This window comes from Stomoxys calcitrans, chromosome 1 (genome assembly GCF_963082655.1).
Source record: "Stomoxys calcitrans chromosome 1, idStoCalc2.1, whole genome shotgun sequence".
Taxonomy (NCBI): domain Eukaryota; kingdom Metazoa; phylum Arthropoda; class Insecta; order Diptera; family Muscidae; genus Stomoxys; species Stomoxys calcitrans.
In genome coordinates, this window is record NC_081552.1 from 226,781,857 (window position 1) to 226,801,722 (window position 19,866).

Genomic DNA, 19,866 nt, shown 5'->3' on the forward strand with positions numbered 1-19,866 from the left:
AAAATCGGACAATAAATGTGGCTTATTTGGGCCCAAGACTCTAAATCGGAGGATCGGTCTATATGGCAGCTATAAATTTCAGCAAAATCGGATAATAAATGTGGCTTTTATGGGCCCAAAACCTCAAATCGAGAGATCGATCTATATGACAGCTATATCCAAATCTGGACCGATCTGAGCCAAATTGAAGAATAATGTCAAAGGGTCTAAGAGAACTCACTCTCCCCAACTTTAGCAAAATCGGATAATAAATGTGGCTTTTATAGGCCCAAGACCCTAAATCGGAGGATCGGTCTATATGACAGCTATATCCAAATCTGGACCGATCTGAGCCAAATTGACGAAGGATTTGGATGGGCCTAACACAACGCATTGTCCCAAATTTCTGTAAAATCGCATAGTAAATGTGGCTTTTATGGGCCCAAGACCCTAAATCAGCGGATCGGTCTATATGGCAGCTATATCCAAATCTGGACCGATCAGAGCCAAATTGAAGAATGATGTCAAGGAGTCTAACACAATTCACTGCCCCAAATTTCAGCAAAATCGGATAATTAATGTGGCTTTTATGGGCCTAAGACCCTAAATCGGCGGATCGGTCTATATGTGGTCTATATCAAGATATAGTCCGACATAGCCTATCTTCGAACTTGCTTATGAAGCAAAAAGCATCTGTGCAAAGTTTCAGCTCAGTATCTCTATTTTTAAAGACTGGAAGCACATTCCAAGGAAAAATTTTGAAAATCGTACCATAAATGCGCTTCTGACAGCCCGAAAAAAATGTTGTGGGGCCGATGTGACCAACCTTGAAGGGCCACCAATGGGCCCCTGGGACTTCTAGGACCCTGAAATAAAAACTGTATAACACCTAAGCTATAGCTATATAAAATTTCATGAAAATATATCTATCCGTTTCAAAATGCCAGACTTAATTCCACTAATTTTTTGCCTCCATCCCACTGTGCGTTGGAACATTTCCTATGTTCCGACTGTGCGTTGAAGCATTTCCTATGTTATTGCCCGGCTTTAACAGATACCGGCACTTAGGTGGGGACACAATACCAGACATGAACCTTCTAAGGGGCGTGGCCTGGAAAACAAATAAGGTGTTTGCAAGTAGCATTCCCATCTTAGATTTTCTTTTTCGAGGTTACTCTTTAGAATTTGAGAGCATAAAAAGCCGATTACTGGATTAGGTGTATGTTTATGGGGACATGGGGAGGATTAATATCCGCACCCAGTTTTCAACCTAACCTATATTTGTAAAACCCATTCAAAGAACGTGTCGTATGCGAAACATGATAGCGGATATAAAGTTTCAGCCTCACCGAACTTGAGGCTCCTATACTTGTTCTACTTCATTACTTATTAACAAATTTCATCCCATATATTGGGTTGCCCAAAAAGTAATTGCGGATTTTTCATATAGCCGGCGTTGACAAATTTTTTCAACGGCTTGTGACTCTGTAATTGCATTCTTTCTTCTGTCAGTTATCAGCTGTTACTTTAGCTTGCTTTAGAAAAAAAGTGTAAAAAAAGTATATTTGATTAAAGTTCATTCTAAGTTTTATTGAAAATGCATTTACTTTCTTTTAAAAAATCCGCAATTACTTTTTGGGCAACCCAATATGTTCTGTTAAACTTTCACTTATTCTTATGTCAATGCAAATTTTTGTCTCTCTTTAAAACTAATCTAGTCAAACTAAATGAAATTTCACTTTTATTGTTCCCTTACAGTTGGCATATGCCCGGATTAGCCACTCAAGTCTTATCAATGCCAACAACAGACATCAATGAAAGTTGCTCAAATTCCTTCACAAAAACAACAAGGCAAGCACAACAATCGCAAAATAAATAGACCCAAAAGTACAAAACATCAAAAAAACCCACAACTTCACCATTGTTTGTTATCGTCAGATTATGAATCAAAGTGACTGATGGCAGACGGACAATAACAACAGAAGCTCCAATATGAGAATATAATCCAGTGGGCTTGGGCGAAATGAATTTTCTACTCAACAACAGCGGCAGCATTAAAATCATGGCAAGTCATCTTGAGTCGAAGGCCTAAAGTGCCGCATAAGTAGAGCAAGCTCAGAAGAAAAAAAAAATTATTAACCATTTGATTGTGGTTCCCACTCACAAAAATTTATTCAGCATATTTTTGTTTTCTTCTAAAAATCATAACAGCCTTAGACTTGCCTTGAAGAAGAATAAAAGCGGTTTAGTAGAAAATACCGATTTTCAGCTGAAGTAATCGACTAACAAAAATCTCAAATTTATCGCAGCAACATAAGGGACAAGAGCGAAACCATCTCCAGACACACACACATTCGCACTTTTCCATCAACATTGCCATGGAGTCTATACCGCAAAGGCATTCGGTCATGTGTCTGTAAAGACAAACACACACACACACACGCACCTCCAACCACAGTCAAATTTGCTCATATTCATATTGTATGCGCCGGATATGAAGGCATTCAAGGATAAAAAAGGCTTTTTATTGAAATAATCCGGCTTAACTTAAAGTAGAACCGCTGCCCGCAAAGACCTCAACACCCCCAAACCTATTCAACGAACAATGCCCATTGAGAGACCAAAAACGAGGCAAACATATTAAAAGGCAGCGTTTTTCTAGCATTCATGCTGTAAGTCACACCAGCAAGGCAGGCAGTCTGTCGGTCGTCAACGAGGCAAAAAGTCACTCAGCGGTCTTTGCTTGTTATTCATTCAACTGGTTGAATTCCAAGGACACTACACGCCTTCAAACAGCGTATCCTTGTAATCAGCCATCAACAGCATCATCTCTACTTTCACCCTCCCCCTCCCCCTCCCCTCACCACCTTCTCCTTTGCCTTCATAGCAAGAACGTGGCTGGGAAGCTACGTTCTAGCCCCACCAAAGCGTCTTTATGCTTAACTACGCCAGCAACAACAACCAAAACACCAACAACAACAGTGCTTCCATAGTCGTCGCTCCCAATATCAATCCGACAGCCTTAGCGAATATATCAGGCAAAAGTCATCCCAGCAACATGAAGTTATCAAAGCTATCTAACCAAACCAATTCACAGGATCCGCAGGCGGTTAATTCACGTATTTTTGTGGGAAATTTGAATACGTTTCAGTGCTCCAAAACCGATGTGGAACGTATGTTTCAGATTTATGGCCGTCTTGCAGGTTAGTACTCTTTGCCATCGTAAGCAATGCGAATTAATAGAAATTTTTGTCAACAGCCATAAAATATGGCTGAGAGATTTAATTAAATTCTACTCATTGCTTGTTGTAATTCTTGACATTTTTTTCTTCGTCCTTTTTTTATTGTGCATGGCTGTGTAGGAATATCCATGCATAAAGGTTATGCATTTGTGCAGTTCACAAATCCTTTTGATGCTCGCAATGCCTGTCTGGGAGAAGATGGCAAACTGGTCTTAAGTCAGACATTGGGTAAGTTGACTCAAGTAGTGTAGATGTATGTGTATGTATGGGGGGCATTTCTTGAATTTTCAAAGGCATCTAGGAAAGAGTAGTGAGTGGCCAGGAAAAGAGAGAAGCAAGTCCATCTTTAAAATTTAATCAATTTGTGTTTGTTTGTGTGTTCCCTTATAGACTCCGAAACGGCTGAACCGATTTTTTTTTTTTGAATTTATCACAGATGGTGCATAATGATCCCGTGGTGAAAATGGGGTACTACATTTTTTGATATCTGAAGGGGGGGCGGACCCTCCCCCTTACCCTAATTTTCAGAAACGCCAGATCTCGGAGATGGCTGGTGCAATTTAAGCGAAATTTTGTGTACTCTCATATAGTACACTAAAAATAAAAATTTGGTATCCAAATATCGGATCGGGTACCTAGGGGGGCCGCCCCACCCTAAAACCTACCAAACATACATTTAGACCATGCACGACAATATGGGACTCAAATGAAAGGTATTTAGGATAAGAAAACGTATCTGATATCCAATTGTCGGACCAAGTGTTAGGGGGACCACCTCAACCCCCAAAACACCCCTAAATCGGACATATTTACCGACCATGGCAATATGGGACTCAAATGAAAGGTATTTGCGAGTAGAATTCGAATCTGATATCCAAATATGGGACCAAGTGTTTGGGGGGCCGCCTCTCCCCAAAAAGATCCCCCAAAGGGGACAAATTTACGACCATAGCCATATGGGGCTCAAATAAAAGGCCTTTGGGAGGAAAGCACCAATCTGATATCAATATTCAGGAAAAGTGTCTATGGGGCCACCCCACCCTCACAATACTGCCCAAATAAGAAGTATTTGGTGACTAAATCGGACGTATTTACCTACCATGGCAATATGGGACTCAAATGAAAGGTATTTGCGAGTAGAATACGAACCTAATATCCAAATGTGGAACCATATTTTTGGGAGTCCACCCCTTCCCAAAACACCCCCCAAACTGGACTTATTTACTGACCATGGGAATATAAGGCTTAACTCGAAGGTATTTAAGTGTAGAATTCGAATCTGATATCCAAATATAGGACCAAGTGTTTTGGGGGGCCGCCTCTCCCCAAAACATCCCCCAAAGGGGACAAATTTATGACCATAACCATATGGGGCTCAAATAAAAGGTCTTTGGGAGTAAAGCACGAATCTGATATCAATATTCAGAAAAAGTGTCTATGGGGCCACCCCACCCTCACAATACCGCCCAAATAGGAAGTATTTGCTGACTAAATCGGACATATTTACCGACCATGGCAATATGGGACTCAAATGAAAGGTATTTGCGAGTAGAATACCAATCTGATATTCAAATGTGGGACCACGTTTGTGGGGGGTGAACCCCTTCCCAAAACACCCCCCAAACAGGACTTATTTACTTACCATGGGAAGGGGCTTAAATAAAAGGTATTTCGGTGTAGAATTCGAATCTGATATTCAAATATGGGACCAAGGGCCTCTCCCTAAAAACATCCCCCAAAGGGGACAAATTTACGACCATAGCCATATGGGGCTCAAATAAAAGGCCTTTGGGAAGAAAGCACGAATCTGATATCAATATTCAGGAAAAGTGTCTATGGGGCCATCCCACACCCACAACACCGCCCAAATAGGAAGTATTTGCTGACTATTGCAGTATGAGGCTCAAATAAGAGGGTTTTTTAAGTGAAACACGAATCCGATATATATTTTCAAGGCCAACTCACTGAATGGCCACCTATCCCCAAAACACCCCCTAAGCCGGTCATGTTTGCCGACTATGGAAATGTGGGGCTCATATGTATGTGGGAGTAGACCAGGTATGTGGGAGTAGACCACGTATCTGATATCAACATTAGGGACCAACTTTCTAGCGGACGTTCCACCACCATAACAACCCCCAAATAGGACATATTTGCTCACCAAGACCATTTTGTGGAACTATTGGGTTGCCCAAAAAGTAATTGCGGATTTTTCATACAGTCAGCGTTGACAAATTTTTTTCACAGCTTGTGACTCTGTAATTGCATTCTTTCTTCTGTCAGTTATCAGCTGTTACTTTTAGCTTGCTTTAGAAAAAAAGTGTAAAAAAAGTATATTGGATTAAAGTTTATTCTAAGCGTTATTAAAAATGCATTTACTTTCTTTTAAAAAATCCGCAATTACTTTTTGGGCAACCCAACAAATATTCATAGTTTTTAGGGCCAATACCCCAAGCCGGACATATTTTCTGACTATTGCAATAAGAAGAATTTGCTATCCAATTTTGAGGCCAATGGCAATATGGGGTTCAAATAAATGATATATAGACATAAGAGAATAGAGCACGTTGCTCATATATTTTCCGGGCTTAGTGGGGGACCACCCCAAAACACCCCTAAATCGAGCATATTTGCAGACCATGTCAATGTGGAGTTTCAATGAAAGGTATTGGGGGGTAGAGCAAGAACTAATACCCACTTTCGAGACCAATTTTCTGGCAGTCTACCCCTTTCCCAAAATACCCCACAAACAGCAATGTTTTACTGTCCATCGCACCATGGTGCTCAAATAAAGGTATTTGGGAGTAGAATACGAATTTGATATCCAAATGTAGGACCATGTATTTAGGGCATCACCCCTTTCCCAAAAAACACCCCCCAAAGGGTACAAATTTTTCGACCATGCCAATATGTGGCTCAAATGAAAGGTATTTGAGATTAGAAAACGAATTTGATAACCTATTTTGGGGCCATGAGTTTGGGGGACGCCTCATCGTGTAAACTTCCCTAACCTAATGGCAATATGGGGTTTAAATAAATGGTATTTGAAAGAAGAGCACGATGCTGATATTTTTTCAGGGCCAAGGGTCTGGGGGACCATCTCAACCCCGAAAACACCCCTAAATCAGATATCATGAGAATAGCGGGCTGAAATAAAGTATTTTAAGAATAGAGTTCCCATTACATCCAAACTTAAATTCGTTGACCAATAAAAATCAGATGTGATTCAGATAAAGGCACTTATTGGGATGCCCATAAAGTAATTGCGGATTTTTTAAAAGAATGTAAATGCATTTTTAATAAAACTTAGAATGAACTTTAATCAAATATACTTTTTTTACACTTTTTTTCTAAAGCAAGCTAAAAGTAACAGCTGATAACTGACAGAAGAAAGAATGCAATTACAGAGTCACAAGCTGTGAAAAAATTTGTCAACGCCGACTATATGAAAAAGCCGCAATTACTTTTTGGGCAACCCAATATATTGTTAAACTGTTAGTCAACCGTAGCATGGTATTTCAATAAAAGCTCTTTAATTGTCGAAAATAAATATTCCAAGGAAACTTTTGTTTCATATAAAGCAAAAGAAGGCGCAGCGGAGGGGAACCGGGTCAGCTAGTAAATGATAAAATTTGTCAAAACTTTATTTTCTCAGAAAATTTTATCAAAATTTTATCAAAATTTTATTTCTATTGAAAATTACAGCCAATCACAAAACATTGTCTCAGCCGACAGCTACGAATGCCAAAGCTTGTCTTGAATATTCATCATTAAATTTATAGAAAATCTTTTCAGCTGCCGTTCCAATTGAACCAACCTTAAAGTCCTACCAGCTTAACATCTCCAACAAGTAGCCACTTGGCTTAAAAACCCAAGCCAAGTGCACTGGGATCAATAAAACAGTACTCGTTGAAAACAATCCATCCACCTATCCATCCATCCAAGCATCTTTAATAAAATATCAATTTACTTTCATTGCACTTCGACTTCATTGGTTTTTATTCGATATTTTCCTCACCACTTCACCATTGGCCCCCAAGTCAATCGCAGGGGTTTGAGTGAGTACTCCGGAGCCGAAATTTTAAAAATATTCCAAAAAAATTTTTGTGCTGCGGTATCAAGACCTTGGAAATCATAGCCAATGTTGTATGTCGAATTTAATGAAATTTCTCACCTTTTTGGGGGAGGTGGAAACAAGGCAAGTCTGACATATTTCACATGCTACCATGTCGTAGTGCCAAATTTACATGGCATATTCGCACACTTTTTGTTTCCTTTGTGAGCTCTTCTCTCACCATTCCTGCTATTGAGGAAAGAAAGCTTCTGGTTGGCATTCTCTTTGGTAAGCTGAGCTATTGCATTCATGCATATTTGTATGTCCTTATAGTGGAGTTTTTATGCATTGTTGATGTTGATGGCACTACCCACTACCAGCTTACAGGGAAGGGGAAAAATTCAAGCATTGTGCTTACATGCCGAATATTTTGCAAAAGCAAATTTTAATAGAGTAATATTCATATGGAAATTTAAAGTGGGAAATAACGATGGAGGTATATTAAAGTGCCACCCAACATAGAAAGAATTATGAAAAAAAAACCAAGTAAGAGCGTGTAAAGTTCGGCCGGGTCGAATCTTATATACCCTCCACCATGAATCGCATTTGTCGAGTTCTATGCGCGGTATCTCTTTTTAGGCAAACAAAGAATAATGAATAAGAACTGTTATGCTATTTGAGCTATATCAAGTCCGATTCGGACCATAAATGAATGCCGAACATTGTAGAAGTCATTGTGTTATATTTCAGTTCATTCGGATAAGAATTGGGCCTTGTAGGGGCTCAAGAAGCAAAATCGGGAGATAGGTTTATATGGGAGCTGTATCAAGTTAAAGATCGATTCCGACCATCTTAGACACGTATGTTAAAGGTCATGAGAGAAGCCGTTGTACAAAATTTCAGCCAAATCGGATGAGAATTGCGCCCTCTAGAGGATCCAGAAGTCAAGATTCCAGATCAGTTTATATGACAGCTAGGTCAGGTTCTATACCGATTTACACCATACTCAGCACAGTTATTGGAAGTCATAACAAAAGACCTCATGCAAAATTTCAGCCAAATCGGATGAGAATTGCGCCCTCTAGAGGCTAAAGAGGTCAAGACCCAAGATCGGTTTATATGAATGCTATACCAGATTATGAATCGATTTGAATCATTCCTAACACAGTTGTTGGAAGTGATATCAAAACACCATATGCAACATTTCAGTCACATCGGACGAGAATTTCGCCTTCTACAGGCTGCCCCTTCGGATGAGAATTGCGCCCTCTAGAGGCTCAAGAAGTCAAGATCCCAGATGGGTTTATATGGCAGCTATATCAGTTTATGTACTGATTTGCGTCATACTTAGCACAGTTATTGGAAGTCATAACAAAACACCTCATGCAAAATTTCAGCCAAATCGGATGAGAATTGCGCCCTCTAGAGGCTAAAGAGGTCAAGACCCAAGATCGGTTTATATGACTGCTATACCAGATTATAAACCGATTTGAATCATTCCTAACACAGTTGTTGGAAGTGATATCAAAACACCACATGCAACATTTCAGTCACATCGGACGAGAATTTCGCCCTCTACAGGCTGCCCCTTCGGATGAGAATTGCGCCCTCTAGAGGCTCAAGAAGTCAAGATCCCAGATGGGTTTATATGGCAGCTATATCAGTTTATGTACTGATTTGCGTCATACTTAGCACAGTTATTGGAAGTCATAACAAAACACCTCATGCAAAATTTCAGCCAAATCGGATGAGTATTGCGCCCTCTAGAGGCTAAAGAAGTCAAGATCCAAGATCGGTTATATGACAGCTGTACCAGATTATAAACCGATTTGAATCATTCCTAACACAGTTGTTGGAAGTGATATCAAAACACCACATGCAACATTTCAGTCACATCGGACGAGAATTTCGCCCTCTACAGGCTGCCCCTTCGGATGAGAATTGCGCCCTCTAGAGGCTCAAGAAGTCAAGATCCCAGTAGGGTTTATATGGCAGCTATATCAGTCTATGTACTGATTTGCGTCATACTGAGCACAGTTATTGGAAGTCATAACAAAACACCTCATGCAAAATTTCAGCCAAATCGGATGAGAATTGTGCCCTCTAGAGGCTCAAGAAGTCAAGATCCAAGATCGGTTTATATGACAGCTGTACCAGATTATAAACCGATTTGAATCATACTTAACACAGTTGTTGGAAGTGAAATCAAAATACCATGTGCAACTTTTCAGTCACATCGGACGAGAATTGCGCCCTCTACAGGCTGCTCCTTTGGATGAGAATTGCGCCCTCTAGAGGCTCAAGAAGTCAAGATCCCAGTAGGGTTTATATGGCAGCTATATCAGGTTCTATACCGATTTACGCCATACTCACCACAGTTATTGGAAGTTATAACAAAAAACCTTATGCAAAATATCAGCCAAATCGGCTGAGAATTGCGCCCTCTAGCGGCTCAAGAATTCATGATCCAAGATCGATTTATATGACAACTATACCAGATTACGAACCGATTTGAATCATACTTAACACAGTTGTTGGAAGTGATAACAAAACACCTCGTTCAAAATATTATCCAAATCAGACGAGAACTGCGCCCTCTAGAGGCTAAAGAAGTCAAGACCCAAGATCGGTTTATATGGCAGCTATATCAAAACATGGACCGATTTGAACCATACTTAAAGCTTATGTTGGAAGTAATACCAAAACACAGCGTGCAAAATTTCAGTCCAATCGAATAACAATGCGCCCTCTAGAGGCTCAAGAAGTCAAGATCCAAGATCGGTTTATATGGCAGCTATATCAAAACATGGACCGATTTGAACCAAAACACCTCGTTTAAAATTTCAGTCAAATCCGATAACAATTACGCCCTCTAGAAGCTCAAGTCACGCCCTCTAGAGAGTCAAGACCCAAGATCGGTTTCTGTGGCAGCTATATCAAAACATGGACCGATTTAGCCCATTTACAATCCCAACCGACCTACACTAATAAGAAGTGTTTGTGCAAAATTTCAAGCGACTAGCTTAACTCCTTCGAAAGTTAGCGTGCTTTCGACAGACAGACGGACGGACGGACGGACCTGGATAGATCGACATAAAATGTCGCGACGATCAAGAATATATATACCTTATGGGGTCTCAGACGTATATTTCGAGGTGTTACAAACAGAATGACGAAATTAGTATACCCTCATCCTATGGTGAAGGGTATAAAAACTAAACACGCATCAAAATATAGGGTTAGGCCTCAGGATGGCCATTCGACTCCAAAAATCTTCAAAACAAACTTTTTAAGGGACTAGGTCAATGTGGGAATCTAGTGAAAAATAATTAGGAGTAGTATAAGATTTGCAACCACGTCTCAGAGGGCCTCTATGGGGTGGGGCGGCAACTCTAAAAACCCACTCAAAAGGCCATGGAGACCGACCCGGACACAAATTCTATGTATTTGGGAGTAGAATAAATAATTTTATACCCAAAAATTGTAGTCATGTCACCGAGGGGCCACTCCTGCCCCCAAACGGCAAAGTCGACCGAAAGGGATGGTATGGGACTCAACTCAAATGTATTTGAAAACAGAATAAGAATTGGATATCAAAATTTTGGCACTAAATATCAAGGAACTGCCATTGCCCAAAAATTCTCCCCTAATAGAACTCGTACCCTAAAGGCCAACCCAGGGAAAAGGAAGTCTGATCAGGTTAATATGGACCTCCCCCTTACTCTAATTCTCAGAAACGCCAGATCTCAGAGATGGCTTATGCGATTTAAACGAAATTTTCTTATAGTAAACTAAAAACAAAAACTCGATATCCATATTTCGGATGGGGTACCTAGGGGGGCCGCCCCACCCACAAAACTTACCAAATATATAAATAGACCTATCACGACAATATGGGACTCAAATGAAAGGTATTTAAGATTAAAAAACACATCTGATAACCAATTGTCGGACAAAGTGTTTGGGGGACCACCCCAACCCCAAAAATACCCCCAAATCGGACATATTTACCGACCATGGCAATATGGGACTCAAATGAAAGGTATTTGTGAACAGGTAAGGTATTTCGGACATATTTACCGACCATGGCATTATGGGACTCAAATGCAAAGGTATTTGCATACGAATTTAATATCCAAATGTGGGACCACGTTTCTGGGAGTCCACCCCTTCCCCGAAACACCCCCCAAACAGGACTTATTTACTGACCATGACAATATGGGGCTTAAATAAAAGGTATTTGAGTGTTGAATACGAATCTGATATCCAAATGTGGGACCAAGTGTTCGTGGGGCCGCCCCTTCCAAAAAAAACCCCAAGAGGACAAATTTACGACCATAGCAATATGGGGCTCAAGTTAAAGGACTTTGGGACTAAAACACGCATCTGATACCAATATTGGGGAAAAAGTGTCTATGTGGCCACCCCACCTCCCTGACCACACCCATATAGGAAGTATGTGCTGACCATTGCAATATGGGGCTCAAATAAGAGGTATTTTAGAGTGGAACACGAATCTGACATATATTTTCAAGGCCAAGTCACTCAAGTGGCCGGCCCATCTCCCAAGGCGGTCATGTTTGCCGGCTATGGATATATGGGGCTCAAATGAAAGGTATTTGGGAGTAGACCACGAATCTGAAATCAACTTTCGGGACCAACTGTCTAGGGGACGTTCCAACACTATTAAAACCCCCAAGTAGGACGTATTAGCTCGCCAACATAACTTGGGTCTTCAAGACAGTAGAGCTCGACACTGATAGCTTTTGGGGTCCATACCCCAAACCGGATATATTTGCTGACTTCTGCAATATGGGGTTTAAGTGAAAGGTATTTGAGATTAGAAAACGAATTTTGATATCCAATTTTGAGACCAATAGCAATATGGGGTTCAAATATATGAGAATAGAGCACGTTGCTGATATATTTTCAGGGCTTAGTGATTTGCGGACCACCCTACTCCTCAAAACACCCCTAAATCGGGTATATTTACCAACCATGTCAATGTGGGACTTAAATGAAAGGTATTGAGGGGCAGAGCTAGAATTGATACCCACTTTCGGAACCAATTTTTTTTTTTTTGGGGGGGGGGGGTTACCCTATTCCCAAAATACCCCACAAACAGTTATTTTCTACTGACCATTGCAATATGGGGCTTAAAAAATTTGATAACCAAATGTACGACCATGTATTTGATAACCAAATGTAGGACCATGTATTTAGGACATCACATCACCCTACCATGCCCCTACGTAGCATCGTATTTCACTAAAAGCTCTGTGATTGTCGAAAAAAAATTTTTCAAAGGAAAATTTCGCTCCATATAAAGTTAAAGGTGCAGCGAAGCGGGTCGGGTTTAGCTAGTAGGCTTTATAATTTGTGGATTTCGGAAGGGGGGGCGGACCCTCCCCCTTTACCCTAAAAACACCACCCAAAATCAAAAGTGGACCGATCGGGACAATATGGGTATCAAATGAAAGGTATTGGAAAATAGAATACGAATATGGTATTAAGATTTGGGTATATGTACCCATCGGGCCGTCCAACCCTAAAATTCCCCCAAACAGACATATTGGTCGTTCAATCAATATGGGCCTCAAATGAAAGGTATTCGGGAGTAGATGACGAATCTGGCATACAAACTCAGATCGAAGTATAGGGTTCACCAAGTCAAGGTGACGCTTTTGTTTCTTTATAAAAAAAAAAGTCAAATAAGTTGATTGACCCATTATGACAATATGGGACTCAAATGCAAGGTATTTGAGAGTAGAAAACGAATTTGATATCCAATTTTGGCTCCAAGTGTTTGGGGGTACGCCCTTAAGCGCCCCCTTAACCGAATTTGGCAATATGGAGCTCAAATTAACGGTATTTGGGAAGAGGGAACGAATTTAATATCTATTTTCAGGGCAAAGTGCCGGAGGCCGACACAGGCCCCAAAACACTCTCCAAACATCTCATATTTACTGGCCATGGCAAAAAGGGGCTCACATTAAATGGATTTGGGATTGCAGCACGAATTTGATATCGTCGACATGTCTGAGTGCCATTCCTCCCCTAAAAAACACTTCTCATTACCCTAATTTTTAAAACCACCAGATCTCGGAGATTGGTAAAGCGATTCGTTCGAAATTTTTTTGCTTTCTCACAGTCAAAACAAAGTCACTGTGGTCCATCCCACCCTTAAACAGTATTTATTGACCTATCATGCTATAACGGGGCTCATTTGAAATGTATTTGAAAGTAGAGCTCGAAGCGTATATTTACATTAAGGGCCAAGTGTCTCTCTAAACCCCAAGTATTTACCAGTACGATTATATAGGACTCAAAAGAAAGGTATTTGGGAGTGGAATACAAATTTACACAGGAACCGAGAAGGGGCACACTTCTCACACATCTATGAAAGCTATTCGATTCAAGTTTAAACTCAATGATAAGGGACTTTTTTTTATAGCCGAGTCCGAATGGCGTGCCGCAGTGCGACATCACTTTGGGGAGAATTTTTTACATGACCATGCATGGCAAATGTCGCCAGCATTAAGAGGGGATCACCACCGCTTTAAATGTTGTCCCATGTTATCGTCAGGATTTGAATTTGATTTCAGCGTTATAGGCGGACATAGGCTACAGTGGCACGAATACGATATACACATTCAAGGCGAAGTGTCCCAACCCTAAAAAGATATTAGAGAGTTAAAGAAGGCGCAGCGGAGAGCGCCCTGTCCAGCTAGTTTTCTATAAAAATAAAATTTTAAAAAATTTTTTTCTAAAGAATAAAATTTTGAGAAAATAATTTTTCACCGCCCTCGTAATTTTTTTGCATCTCTTTTTTCCAAAAAGGATAAGAACACCACTGTTCTCTCAACTGACTCTATGGGAAGGTAAATACGACTCATCATAAAAGTGCGAACTTAACACTGAAAACATATTTATGCACTTAACGCATGCAGCTCAAGAGATATCATCGCAAAGTATTGCCAAAACGAAACAAAAGCAAAAAAAATATTTATTTGCCTCAAGTGATACTCCATGGATGATCGAAATATGCACCAGTGTGAGTGGGAGGAACATAAGCGCATATTTAAAACTGTAACAGAGAAATTTATGCGATTTTATTTGTGATTTACAAAGTAAATCAACTTAACGTGAAAAAGGCTTCAGGAAATCTGTGACTCAAAAGAAAATGCGATTTAAAAGAATCCCTTCAACTTCTCAGTTCTTCTTGCAAATGCTGTCTTTTCCGAACACTTTAAACCATTTAAGTGCTTATTTCTGTAAGCAGCGGAAATCCTTGGATTTTTCTTTTTTTCGACTTTATCCTTAATCTTAATTATGCCTTAGAAGGCGTCTAGTAGCCAGGCAACCCATAAAGGTGGGGTGGTGGCAAGACAGGCGGAAAAAACAACAAAACTAATTGTGGAAAAGGACAAGTAGGAAAAAAACTGAGCAGCAACAACAACGAAAAGAGCCGCCAAGAAGGATAAGGCACAAACAAAAAATGGAAAAATGTTGCTTCCTTGACAGCCACTAGCGCAGACGAAGGGATTTCTGTTGAATTTCCGCTTCACCATGGCTAACATCACCCTCCTTGTAGTCTGGGTGGAGTTATATTTTGGCCTTCTTTTTTATCACCTTAAGGGCCTGGCTCTCTGCAACCCCTCTACTGCGTTGCTATGTCAAGACTAAAGGACTTTTTCTCCACGGCACCATATGATGGCCTTTTTGTTTTTGTGCATGCCGTGAATGTGCTGCTCCTTAAAAACAAAAAAACCCCAAGTACATGTAATTCGAAAATCTTAGAAATTATGTTGAAAACCTTGAGGTGCAGTTTTTTTGTTCTTGGACTGCTTCTTTCCAGGGGAAGTTTCTGTTTTGGGCTTTTGTTGGTCTGTCACACCCTTTTCACAATGTTTTCATACAGCAAATATGAGTGCGTGCAATAATTTTTTATTTTTATTTTTTTAACGAAATTAAATTTTGCCGCCCTATAGCAAATTTAGTTTTTTTCTCCTTCTCCTCTCTCTTCTTCTAAACGAAGCCAAAGAACAGCGACTTTCAGTCAGTTTTATTAAGACAAATGGTTTTGGTGATTGATTTATGAGTCGCTGTTGTCTTGTGGCACATTGAAGGGATAGTAAAATGTTTTCTTTTGCTTCGATGGTCATTAATTCAAAAGCTTTATTGAATTTAAAAATTTTTGATGGTGCCTATGGCTAACTATCTAAGAATGTTAGAGGTAAACTCAATAATTAATTTTATGTAAGACCAGCAAAAACAACCCAAAAAAAAGCGAATAATTTTTCTACCCTCCACCATAGGATGGGGGCATACTAATTTCGTCATTCTGTATTTAACACCTCGAAATATGCGTCTGAGACATTTTAAGTCCATACAGCCATGTCCGTCCGTCCGTCTGTCTGTCGAAAGCACGCTAACTTTTGAAGGGAGTAAAGCTAGCCGCTTGAAATTTTGAACAAATACTTTTTATTAGTGTAGATCGGTTGGGATTATAAATGGGCCATATCGGATCATGTTTTGATATAGCTACCATATAAACCGATCTTGGGTCCTGACTTCTTAAGCCAATAGAGCGCTCAATTCTCATCCGATTTGGCTGATGTCCATGTTTTGATACAGCTGCCACATAAACCGATCTTGGGTCTTGACTACTTGAGCCCCTAGAGGGCGCAATTCTCGTCCGATTTGACTGAAATTTTGAACGTGGTGTTTTGGTATCACTTCTGACAACTGCGCCCCCTAGAGGGCGCAATTATTATACAATTTCGGATGCGCATGATGTTTTGCTGTCACTTCCAACTACTATGCTTAGTATGGTCCAAATCGGTTCATGACCTGGTATAGCTGCCATATAAATCGATTTTGGATCTTCAGTTATTGAGCCACTAGAGGGCGCAATTCTCATCCGATTTGGCTGAAATTTTGCATGAGATGTTCTGTTATGACTTCCAATAATTGTGCTTAGCATGGTTACAATCGGTTCATAACCTGGTATAGCTGCCATATAAATCGATCTTGGATCTTGAGTTTTTAAGCCACTAGAGAGCGCAATTCACATCCAATTTGCCTGAAATTTTGCATGAGATGTTCTGTTATGACTTTCAATAATTGTGCTTAGCATGGTTCCAATCGGTTCATAACCTGATATAGCTGTCATATAAACCGATCTGGGATCTTGAGTTATCAAGCCACTAGAGAGCGCAATTCACATCCGATTTGCCTGAAATTTTGCATGAGATGTTCTGTTATGACTTTCAATAATTGTGCTTAGTATGGCGGAAATCGGTACATAACCTGATATAGCTGTCATATAAACCGATCTGGGAACTTGACTTCTTGAGCCTCTAGAGGGCGCAATTCTATTTCGATTTGGCTAAAATTTTGCATGAGATGTTCTGTTATGACTTCCAATAATTGTGCTTAGTATGGCGCAAATCGGTACATAACCTGATATAGCTGTCATATAAACCGATCTGGAAACTTGACTTCTTTAGCCTCTAGAGGGCGCAATTCTATTTCGATTTGGCTGAAATTTTGTACAACAGCTTCTACCATGACCTTCAACATACGCGTCCAATATGGTATAAATCCATCCATAGCTTGATACAGCTGTTAAATAAACCGATATCCCGATTTTGCTTCTTGAGTCCCTATTAGGCGAAGAGCTAGACCCATTGATAAGCATACCGATCGACTCAGAATCACTTTCTGATTCGATTTAGCCATGTCCGTCTGTCCGTCTATGAGTCCATGTATTCGTATTTATTGCCCGATTGTCTCGAAATTTTCCACATTTCACTTTTTACTTTTTTGGTCCAAGGACAAACGCTATTGATTTTGAAAAAAAATCGGTTCAGATTAAGATTTAGGTCCCATATATCTTTCCCATATATCTTTCATCCGATTAGGCTTTTTAAGGCAGTAGAAGCAACAATTTTCGTCCGATCTTTACAAAATTTGGGATTGGGTTCTTATTCGAGGTCTACATATGTGTGCAAAATTTCATAAAAATCGGTCCACATTTAGATATAGCTCCCATATATATCTTTTATCCGATATGGACTTTTAAGGCTGTAGAAGCCACAGTTTTAGTCCGATCTTTAAAATATTTTGCTCGAGGTGTTTTATTTGACGTCTCCATATGTGTGCAAAATTTCATAAAAATCGGTCCAGATTTTGTTATAGCTCCCTTGTATATGTATCGCCCGATTTGCACTTAAATGGCCGTAGTAGCTACAATTTTCAACCGATCTGCATAAAATATGGCACGGACTATTTTGTTACTGGTCCTAACTTATCTGGAAAATTTCATCAAAATCGGTTTAGATTTGGATATAGCTCCCATATATATCTTTCATCTGATTTGAACTATTAAGGCTGTAGAACCCACAATTTAGGTCCGATCTTCACCAAATTTGACGTGGAGTCGGTTTTGTCAACTCTCAATGAATGTGCAAAATTTAATTAAAATCGGTTCAAATTAAGCTATAGCTCCCAGATATATATTTCATCCGATTTGGCCGTTTAAGGCTATAGAAGCCACAATTTTAGTCCGATTTTTACAAAATTTTGCATGAGGTGCTTTATTTGACGTCTTCACATGTGTGCAAAATTTCATACAAATCGGTTCAGATTTAGATATAGCTCCCTTACATATCTTTCATCCGATATGGCCGTTTAAGGCTATAGAAGCCACAATTTTGGTCCGATTTTTACAAAATTTTGCATGAGGTGCTTTATTTGACGTCTTCACATGTGTGCAAAATTTCATAAAAATCGGTTCAGATTTAGATATAGCTCCCTTACATATCTTTCATCCGATATGGCCTTTTAAGGCTGTAGAAGCCACAATTTTCGTTCGATCTTTACAAAATTTAGCATGGGGTGTTTTATTTAACATCTTCATGTGTATGCAAAATTTCATAAAAATCGGTTTAGATTTAGATATAGCTTCAATGTGTATATTTCATCTGATTTGAACTATTAAGGCTGTAGAACCCACAATTTAGGTCCGATCTTCACCAAATTTGACGTGGAGTCGGTTTTGTCAACTCTCAATGAATGTGCAAAATTTAATTAAAATCGGTTCAAATTAAGCTATAGCTCCCAGATATATATTTCATCCGATTTGGCCGTTTAAGGCTATAGAAGCCACAATTTTAGTCCGATTTTTACAAAATTTTGCATGAGGTGCTTTATTTGACGTCTTCACATGTGTGCAAAATTTCATAAAAATCGGTCCAGATTTAGATATAGCTCCCTTACATATCTTTCATCCGATATGGCCTTTTAAGGCTGTAGAAGCCACAATTCTGGTCCGATTTTTACAAAATTTTGCATAAGGTGCTTTATTTGACGTCTTTACATGTGTGCAAAATTTAATAGAAATCGGTTCAGATTTAGATATAGCTCCCTTACATATCTTTCATCCGATATGGCCTTTTAAGGCTGTAGAAGCCACAATTTTCGTTCGATCTTTACAAAATTTAGCATGGGGTGTTTTATTTAACATCTTCATGTGTATGCAAAATTTCATAAAAATCGGTTTAGATTTAGATATAGCTTCAATGTGTATATTTCATCCGATATGGACTTTTAAGGCAGTAGAATCCACAATTTTGGTCATATCTCTACAATATTGGGCGTGAGATGTTCTATTTCATGTCCCAGTATGTGTCAATAAAATTGGCACAGGTTTCGATATAACTCCCATATAATCTTTTATCCGATGTGGCCTTTTAAAGAAATGGAAATCCAAATTATTTGTCCAATGGTTGGAAAATCTTACATGATTCTTAATTGTTATTTCAATTGGTATCCAAATCAAAGTCAAGATTTCAAGAACTGGTTTTTATTATATTTTATTGAGATATACGACATCTTTTATTAGATAACAACTCCCTTTAAATCATAGCCAACAATTGAAATCCTTTAAATTCCCATTTTTTTTTTTTTGAATTTCAAGATCGTATAGACCACATGCCGTATATAACAACAGGCTTGCCACCAACGAGCCACTTCATCACGCAAATAAAATAGCAAATAATGAAAGCCTTTTGTTTATTTTGCTTTGTGAATGGAGACGTAGGAGAAAAAAATGGCCATCATCCATACATAGAAAACAATAACTAGACCATGAAAGACAATGAAGTCAAATATTCTTTGAGTGTATTTTATTTTATTTCAATTCATATCATATCATATCATATCATATCATATCATATCATATCATATCATATCATATCATATCATATCATATCATATCATATCATATCATATCATATCATATCATATCATATCATATCATATCATATCATATCATATCATATCATATCATATCATATCATATCATATCATATCATATCATATCATATCATATCATATCATATCATATCATATCATATCATATCATATCATATCATATCATATCATATCATATCATATCATATCATATCATATCATATCATATCATATCATATCATATCATATCATATCATATCATATCATATCATATCATATCATATCATATCATATCATATCATATCATATCATATCATATCATATCATATCATA

The 19,866-nt window shown here is 38.9% G+C and overlaps 1 protein-coding gene across 1 annotated transcript in view; it reads left to right on the forward strand.

The window, feature by feature from the left end:
* The first annotated feature begins 1,851 nt into the window (after positions 1-1,851).
* The window catches only part of LOC106094229 (uncharacterized protein DDB_G0283357), a 68,312-nt gene continuing 50,297 nt past the window's right edge, over positions 1,852-19,866 (forward strand). Inside the window, exons 1-2 of the mRNA XM_059362389.1 lie at positions 1,852-3,182; positions 3,342-3,449. Coding sequence (XP_059218372.1) covers positions 2,915-3,182; positions 3,342-3,449 — 376 coding nt within the window. The 5' untranslated portion in view covers positions 1,852-2,914. The remainder of the gene's footprint in view (positions 3,183-3,341; positions 3,450-19,866) is intronic.